Genomic DNA, 9,494 nt, shown 5'->3' with positions numbered 1-9,494 from the left:
TTCTTTCAGTTGGAGAAGCCAACAAATTTTTTTTCTTTTTTTTTTGCTTATGATATTTTTGAGTTAACTTCTAACAATTCCAACTTTACAAAGTTTTAATACAAAGTCCCATAAAAAGCTTCTTAATGCCAGGATCATTAGCAAAATAGTAAGACTAATGGCACTGCTATAAGCTGAACTGTGTCCCCCTAACCCCCATCCGACTATATTGGAGAAACAACTTTTAAGGTGGTGATAAGGTTAAAGGAGGTCATAAGGTGGAACCCTTATCTGACAGAACTGGTGGCCTTGTAAGAGGGAGAAACAACAGAGGTCTCGTTCAGCCATGTGAGGACACAGTGAGAAGGCAGCTATCTGCAATCCAGGAAGAATCCTCACCAGAACCTGACCATGTTGGCACCTGGTCCCAGGCTTCCAGTCTCCAGAACTGTGAAAAAATAAATTTCCATTGTTTAAGACACCCAGTCTGACATTTTTTTATGGCAGCCCAAACTGACTAATACAGGCACCCAGTATAACTTGCCTAGTGGCAGTTACTACCAGGTCCTTCTTCAGGGTGAAGTAGACCCTGACTAGCAAAAATAGTGATATTGATCTTTTGTTATTCCACTCTCAGTCTTGATTTCAGTTTAGACTAAAGTTGCTTTTTAACTGGTTTTTACTTTTTCAAATAAAAAGATCAGCCCAGCTATCTTGAATCTCATTACCAATTCAGAAGCATTACAAGAATAATATGGAAAAAAAGTTTTTAGTGACATTAAGCAGCTAGAGTTACATTGGGGAGAAAAGCTGATAAATCACATAGTCAAATTCAAGTATTAATCTTTTTAATTTTTCATACTTTATTCCTTATATTGATAGGTTAAGAAAGTAAAATTTTCCTAAGTACTGATTCATAGATAATGTTTAGAAGCAGCACACAAAACATTCAGTTTCACAAACAGTAATATCCAATGATCCCCTTAAATGCAATTTTAAATCCTTACTTCAAGCTAAGTGCAAGAATAATACAATAAGTTAAATACACACAAAACCTGTATATGCTGAACTACAAAAGTGGTTTCCATAGCCACACATGGTCTTAGTCAAGTACACATTTCCACAATGAACAAGTACTAACAAATATGTTAATGAAACACCACCCCAAATGCTTATCCTACCATCAGCTTTTTCAGCAATGCCATTCCTGCTACTGAAAACATTTATATTTAGAAGCTTTAATTTGACCTGGGAAAATGAGTTCTCTTAAAACCTGACAAACAGTATAAGCCCCAAAGATTTAAAATCAAATAGGTCTTCCAACACAGAAGCATTCATAGGAAACTTTTAGTTTCTCAAAGAGTAAAAAGTTAAAATCAAAAAAATCACTTGTTATCTAAAGAAAACAGTATTAAAACAAATTATCTTAAGACAAATAAACACTCTTTAAAAAGGCTGTATTTTCTATCATTTTCTCCTTAAAAGAAACACAAACCAGTTCACTTTTTTTTCTTTTTTTTTTTTGCGGTACATGGGCCTCTCACTGTTGTGGCTTCTCCTGCTGCGGAGCACAGGCTCCGAACGCGCAGGCTCAGCGGCCATGGCTCACGGGCCTAGCCGCTCCACGGCACGTGGGATCTTCCCGGACCGGGGCACAAACCCATGTCCCCTGCATCGGCAGGCGGACTCTCAACCACTGAGCCACCAGGAAAGCCCTCACTATCTTTTAATAACTTAGACTACTGTAATCTAAAAACTTTAGAAACATGAAACACATGTCTTAGCTATTAAAGGTACCATTTAGATTTCACATATTAAACAGCTACAGTACAGCCTACAATGACACAAAATCAGAAGGAACTGAATGGTTTGCAAGGTACTTTGACTTACATGTGGTCATTAAAATCCAGTAAGTAATTCAAAGTATGGTAATATAATGGCAGGCAATTAAAGGCTCAAATATCACTCTAAAATTGAAGACATGAAAATAGACTGAAAACTTTGTGGTTCTCTATCTTTCATTCACATGGCTAGATATCAGAACCCTACTGTGGAAAATATAGTTATTAAATATGGTTTCCCCAGAAAATAATGAAGCTTCAGAAAGTACAAAAGGTGTCAAGATCCATAGTTTGCTTCATCAAATGCTTTTCTAGCTCGTTTCAATTCTTCATTCATAGTAAGCAAGTCTTTAACCCTAGCAAACTTTCTTGGGTCCTTTCGAATCAAGAAGACGATATCTTCAACTTGTACCCGACCTTGTCTTCCAATTGACATTGCCTTGTGAGTCTATTACAAAAAAACATATTAAATTCAATTAATTTTTTAAAAATCTAACATTTTATTCTTTTAACTTGTGTCTATTTAATGCTGGTGAGTTTGAAACTTTCTCTTCTAATTATTATAGCTATTCACTTATGAATTGTCTTTCTATTAATGTCCTTTGTCTACTTTCTACCATTATTATTATTATTAGCAATGTTTCAGTGCTTTATAGACATTTTAATATTAAGGACATTGCTCTCCCTCTTGCATCTCCCTCCCACCCTCCCTATCCCACCCCTCTAGGTGGTCACAAATCACTGAGCTGATCTCCCTGTGTCATGCAGCTACTTCCCACTAGCTATCTATTTTACATTTGGTAGTGTACATATGTCAATGCTACTCTCTCACTTCGTCCCAGCTTACCCTTCCCTGCCCCTCCCGTGTCCTCAAATCCATTCTCTACGTCTGTGTCTTTATTCCTATCCTGACCCTAGGTTCATCAGAACCTTTTTTTTTTAAGATTCCATATATATGTGTTAGCATATGGTATTTGTTTTTCTCTTTCTGATTTACTTCACTTTGTATGACAGACTCTAGGTCCATCCACCTCACTACAAATAACTCAATTTCATTTCTTTTTATGGCTGAGTAATATTCCATTGTATATATGTGCCACATCTTCTTTATCCATTCACACTGATGTTTCTTTCTGTGTGTTTTGATATATGTAGTTTGTCTTCATTTGCATAAAATAATTTTATAATTTCTTTGTAACCACCTGCTTCACTTAAACTTTGTATCCATTTCAGTAGCTGATAAATATTGGTGGGTTTCCTTAAAATCAAATCTCATCCCCTACCATTACATATTCATACTGAAAAAACAAAAATTCATCACAGCATTATTTCTAATGACTGAAAAAGGGAAACTAAATATTTAATAAATTGAACAAATTTGAGCACACCTAGTCAACTAATATTGTGAAGCCATCAAAAATATTAATTATGCGGTGACACAGGGAAAATGTTGTAGACTTACCTAAGTGAAAAAGCAGGTTCTACGACTATATATACTGTATGATTTCAATTTTATAAAGTTTAAAAATATGTGTAAGGGCCTCCCTGGTGGCGCAGTGGTTGAGAGTCCGCCTGCCGATGCAGGGGATACGGGTTCGTGCCCCGGTCTGGGAGGATCCCATATGCCGCGGAGCGGCTGGGCCCGTGAGCCGTGGCCGCTGGGCCTGCGCGTCCGGAGCCTGTGCTCCGCAACGGGAGAGGCCACAACAGTGAGAGGCCCGCATACCACAAAAAGAAAAAAAAAAAAAAAAAAAAAAAAAAAATGTGTAAAAAGACAAAAGAATATTCACCAAAATCTCAGCATTAGTTATCTCTAGGTAGAAGGATTACAGATTTTTATTTTTTCCCCTGCACTCTTTAATACTTTCTAAATTTAATCAATATTACTTTCATAAGCAGAAAAATATTTTAAAAAATGCACTCTCTGACCCAGTAATTTTACTTCTATTATTCTTTACGAAGGAAATAATCCAAAACACAGGGTAAAAATTCATAAGAACTGAACACAAACAAACTCAGTATTCCCATCCCTGCAAACATATCCAAAGAAGGGGGAAATTTCATGAATATGGTCATTCAAACTTATCTACTCAGTTAAAAATAATATGTAAATAATTTCAATAGGGAAATGGTTAAGTATATTAGAAAATAATTTGAATGAATTTTATGCAGCTACTAAAATAATTATGATTAGAACATAGGAAATATGTATTAAAAACTTTGAGTAAAAAGAATGTTTACTATGATCAACACTATGTAAAACACTATATCTTTACATAAATACTGGAAAAGGGAAATTTATGTTGGATGTTGGGATTATGGGTAATATTTTACATTTTATTCAAGGATCTTATAATTATGTCCTTATAAATAAAATTCAGAGGAGGGGGTAGAATATATTGTGTGTGTATGTGTGTGTGTGTGTGTGTGTGTGTGTATACACCCACACACACTTATCTCTATCCTTCATGATAAATAGTAACCAGTAACTTCCACAAAACAGGCACTTAAATGGCACTCAAGCTTATTTCAAAAGGATGCCATAGTTCTAGTCTTATCTAAAAGTTAGAATTTCAAATCTATTCCTTAATTGACTAAGACCAATTACAAAAAAAAACTTACCATTTCAGTGATGAACTCTATGACAAGGTCTTCAAGAATATCTACTGACTCAGTATAAGGATTCTGGTCATCCCCAAACCCATACATCATACACCGTACTGTAAAAAGAACAATCATTTTTGTTTAAACAAACTTGACCAATACTTTTTCAAATTAGAACTGAACTAAGCTATAGAAGATATTGGTATGAAAGTATATTTATGTTGTATTTCGTGTCTCCAAGTATGGATTTTGGTGTAAAAGGTATTAACCACTAGCACATAACCAACTGTTCTTACCTAGCTTTCCCTAGGTAGGAACTCCCCTTCCCTCCCAGCTACTGAACGCCTGATATCAATATTCCTTCCCTAATCTCTATTATCTACTCACCAACAACCCCAGAATACCTTTAAGTAGGAAACTTCGTAGCAGGAACAGGATGAATAGCAATGATTTAGCCTTTACTGGGAGTGCTTTCAGGGGGTGAGGGGGAGGTCTTGGAAAAAAGAAGGCAAAATCCTTTCTGATACTACCATAACGAAGAGGACATGAGAGAAAGTGCTCCAATTACCTTCTTATAGGAAGAGGTTAATCAAAAGGAGAAAGCAAAGGGCTTACTATACAGAATCTTGACATTTTATTCCCTGGATCAAAGCAACTGCCAGCAAAGCCCTTTCAGTCTTCATCTGAAGGAACCATAGAAAATGCAAAAGAGAAGAAATGTCTACAGAGTAATGAAAATAACTGCTAGTAGCTAAAACTTATATAGCCCTTACTACATGCCAGGCACTGTTGTAAGCTCATTTAATCCTCAGGACAATCCTCTGAAGTAGAAACTACTATTATCCCCATTCTACATAGATGAGAAAATGGAGGCACAGAGTTTAAGTGATTTACCCAAGGTCACACAGATAGTGAGATGGAACTTGAATTTGAACCCAGATGATCTGGCTCCAGAGTCTATACTCCTACGCACAACAGTATTACACTTCTTGGTAATTTAGGGCAGATGGGATCCATATGGATTCTTATGCTATAGCCTATAAACTACCTATCAGTCCATGGACAAGCTTTGAGAAGTCCTGGAACCCTACTGAAATTCTATGTAAAAATTCTGTACATTATTTGTGTGTGCATTTTTCTGGGAAGAAGAATCAACTCTTAGCAGATTCTCAAAGGGGTATATAAATACTAAGAAACTCTGTCATATGTTAGAAATGTTTTGTATCTTGATCTGACTGGTGGTTACAAGTATATGTATACATGGAAAATTCATCAAGCTGTTCAATGAAGACTAGTGCAATTTATTGTATGTAAGTTTTACATTTAAAAAAAAGGCACGAACTCCTAGAACACTTCTAAAAGTAGGAATGAGTACATTAAGAATAATTTCTATTTAGGAGAAGCAAAAGCAGGCAGAACTAAGAAGACAGTAGACCAGGCCTGCGGAAGAAAAGAAACGGGTGACCTGGAAGCCAGACTAGGATAGAGAAGTATCCCTAGGGTTTATTCTGGCAAGAGCTTTTAGGTCCAGATACAGGAGGGAGAAAACAAACACAGGAGCCAATATTTTCTCCCCTCTCTCTTTTTTGGATTCTGAATTTTTTTTTGTTTTTTTGGTTTTTTGGTTTGTTTTTAGATAATTTCAGACTTAGAGAAGAGTTGCAAAAATAGCACAATGTTCCCGAATCCCTATATCCAGTTTCCCCTTATATTAACATCTTACACAACCAAAGACAGTTCTCAAAACTAAGAAATTAACTCTGGTACAAATACAGAACTTATTCAGATTGTACCAGTTTTTCCACTAGTGTATCTTTTCTGTTTCAGGATCCCACAATATTTAGTTGTCATGCCTCCCTAGTTTCCTCTGTTCTGTGACAGTTCCTCAGACTTTCCTTGTCTTTTTTTTTTTATTTATCTATTTACTTATTTTTGGCTGCGTTGGGTCTTCGTTGCTGCGCACGGGCTTTCTCTAGTTGTGGTGAGCGGGGGTCACTGTTTGTTGTGGTGCGCAGGCTTCTCATTGCAGTGGCTTCTCTTGTTGAGGAGCACAGGCTCTAGGCGTGCGGGCTTCAGTAGTTGTGGCTCGCGGGCTCTAGAGCGCAGGCTCAGTAGTTGTGGCGCACGAGCTTAGTTGCTCTGCGGCATGTGGGATCTTCCCAGACCAGGGCTTGAACCCATGTCCCCTGAATTACCAGGTGGATTCTTAACCACTGCGCCACCAGGGAAGCCCTTCTTTGTCTTTTATAACCTTGACACTTCTGAAGAATACTGGTCAGTTATCTTGTAGAATGTCCCTCAATTTGGGTTTGTCTGATGTTTTCTCGTGATTATGTTGTGGTTATGCATTACAAGAAACGGAATCACAGTGTACCACTTAATGCATCATATCAGGGGTACGTAATGTCAACATATATTACTGGTGATCTTAACTTTGATCACTTGGCTAAAGTAATGTCTGCCAGGATTCTCCACTGTAAACTTAATATTTTTCCTTAAATATTTTGAGGGAGACACCTTGTCATTAACATTCTGATGGGGAGAATTCATCAGTAGGGAAATATACTTCACTGGAAAAGCAAAAACATATTAGACAGGAAGTATGTGAACTGCATTTGGTTAAAGGGTCTGTAAAGACATAAACAAATAGAAGTGAATGCTTTGAAATTTTGTGTTATATTAGCAAAAATTTTTTTTAAAAAAGAAGGTCTAGGAGAACAGATCTTGGTCAGTAAGGCATAGGAAGTTTCAGGTAAGACAAGGAAAAGGCTGTGAAGATTCCAAATTCTTGTCATCACTCTGGGATGCTCTGGTGTTGGAATCCCCTTTTTATGCCGACTTAGGTAAAATCACGTACAAATGGAGTAAATAACATCAGAGATGGAATAAGTAGTGGTCAACTTAAGGTGAGAGATTGAGCTACAGGAAGGGATTTGAATGGCAAAAAAAAAAAAATACATATTGACTCTGGAGTTTCAAGAGCATTTGGGAACTGCTTACATCGGAACCAGCATAAATAAATCAGGTGATGTGTCGCCTTATCAGGACTGGGAGATGGAGAGCACTTTCTCACGGTGCCTTTCAGGGGCTGGCCTTGATCATCAGTAGTAGCAGCAGCTCTCCCTGCTGCTGCCACACAAGGTCTACTGAGGGAACAGACTAGACAACCAAAACCTTGTAACCTCTATGCCACTGGACTGCCTCACATTGTTCATCATCTTCCTGCCTTGTCCATTGCCTTAGTCCAAAGCCCCAACTTAATTCCTACCCTCAGCACCTGTTCCAGGATCCAAAAGAACCTTCGGCTTACAGTCAAAGGAGTCCCTGCTCCTACTGCTGAAAGGTAAGGGACAGGGGAGGTAACGGAGGTATGTTCTTAGGCCCTGAATTGAAACACTGATCACATCTCTTTACTTAAAAAAAAAAAAAAAAGTATGGGTGTGTGTGTGTGTGTGTGCGTGTGTGTGTATACACGCATATATATAAATACATAAATTGGGGTTAGGATTATTACTATCTATGATTCACAGGTTAAACAGAATTTATGCACAAGTCTGAGAATATTGTCCCTACAAGGAAACACATTCAGAACAATAAATCTACTTTGAACCGACATACCCAGAAGTTTTTATCTATAAAAAATCATTGTCAAATACTACTTACATTCTTTAGAAAAAAGTCTCTTTCTTTTACCCTGTCCACCTTCTGCACCTCCTCCAATTTCTTCATTTTCTTCCTCAAACTAGAAGTTAAAATGTATATATAGATACGTCAAGCACTGCTTTTGACTTTTTAATAATTATCATTTTTTTCCATCTTCAACACCGATATCATGCCAGAGAGCCTAAATAAAGCAAGCAGCAAAAAACCATGAAAGCTTAGCATTTTAGGGGCCTTACAACTATCCTGTCCAACTTCAGACTCACACAGGAATGGCTTCTACAATGTCCGCAACAACTGTACTACCTCTCCTGGAACAGTTCCAACGACCATACATTCTTTTTTTTAACCAACAAAGTTGGCCTATTTCTAGACAGTTTTACTATTAAAAGAGTTGATATTGAATCAAAGTAAACAAAACTAGTATTTACTAAGCACTGCTTACACAGTGCTAAGAACTTTCCTCAAGTAAGACTTAAGCCTATTTTATGACATGAAAACCGAGGCTCAAAGTTAAATAACTTTGCTCACAGAGAACAGAGGTTTTGAAACCCATGTTCCCTGACTTTGAGTCCATTATTTTTCCACTACTTTACAAGAAGTATATAGTTTTGTTAGCAGTTGAATTGTTGGTTCATAACGAGGGATAACAAATACTAGCTTTGTCCTCTGATGATTCTCTAGGTGTTTCAAAGGGTGTCTGGCAAATATGGACCAAAAGCAAAGGGCAGGGGACCACACTCCTACTCTTCCTGCCCCGCGACCTACGATTAATCGGAAGAAAAAGCCTAGCACGGGGTGAAGCCCCCGATTCTCTCGGCTGAATTCACTAAGGAAAACAAACCCGATTCTCGGCCTCCGCTACGATGCCCGAGGGAGTGAATAAAAAAGTGGGTTGGAACAGAGGCGGTCACTCACCGTGGGGTCTTCTTCTTCATCTGCCATCCCAGCAGCCAGCCACCTCCAGAGCGCGCCCGCCTCCCACGGAGCGGGTTTTACTACTTCCGCTGCCTCACTTCCGGTAACGCGAGGAGGCGGGACGGGGCCTAGTTGGAACCTCGCCTGCGGAAGTGGAGCGTGCGCGTCCCGCCCAGCGGTGGAAACACAACAGTACTAAAGGAGGGAAGGGTGATGTCTTGGCAAGAAGGAATTAAAAATTAGCAACGAAAAGGAAATCACTGGCTAGGTGCCGTGTATCTCGCTGTCACCTTGAACTTGCTTCTGCGTATCAGATCACCGCTTCCTTATTCGGGACTGCGAAGCTTTGGATCATTGAGGGGCTAGCCAGGGGTGTATTTAAACAATTTCAACAACTTAGAGTTCCACTGTGATTTATTGCCAAGCTTATTCGTTATTGGGGATATTGTACTTCGCTACCAGTTCTCAAGGGAATGTTATCTCCCTTTAGAC

General features: G+C 38.3%; 1 protein-coding gene across 1 annotated transcript; it reads right to left on the bottom strand.

The window, feature by feature from the left end:
• Positions 1–827: 827 nt before the first annotated feature.
• On the bottom strand, positions 828–9,088 carry TAF13 (TATA-box binding protein associated factor 13). Its single transcript, XM_081225759.1, has 4 exons — positions 9,003–9,088; positions 8,088–8,166; positions 4,443–4,540; positions 828–2,268 (listed from the first exon to the last, which is right to left on the bottom strand). The coding sequence occupies exons 1-4, from the start codon at positions 9,027–9,029 to the stop codon at positions 2,098–2,100; spliced, it is 375 nt and encodes a 124-aa protein (XP_081081885.1). The 5' UTR covers positions 9,030–9,088; the 3' UTR covers positions 828–2,097.
• Between the last annotated feature and the right edge of the window lie 406 nt (positions 9,089–9,494).

Source organism: Mesoplodon bidens (genome assembly GCF_964165515.1).
Source record: "Mesoplodon bidens genome assembly, chromosome: 2".
In the NCBI taxonomy this organism is placed as follows: Eukaryota; Metazoa; Chordata; class Mammalia; order Artiodactyla; family Ziphiidae; genus Mesoplodon; species Mesoplodon bidens.
The sequence above is the reverse complement of the archived record's forward strand: the minus strand, read 5'-3'. Positions and strand labels throughout refer to the sequence as shown.

Bases quoted from the DNA above. Each gene is read 5' to 3' on its own strand.
- TAF13 (XM_081225759.1), bottom strand. From the start codon at position 9,029: ATGGCAGATGAAGAAGAAGACCCCACG. The intron at 8,167-9,002 runs GTGAGTGACCGC...TTTAACTTCTAG, and splicing joins ATGAAGAAGAAGACCCCACG to TTTGAGGAAGAAAATGAAGA. The intron at 4,541-8,087 runs GTAAGTAGTATT...TTCTTTTTACAG, and splicing joins GAGACTTTTTTCTAAAGAAT to TACGGTGTATGATGTATGGG.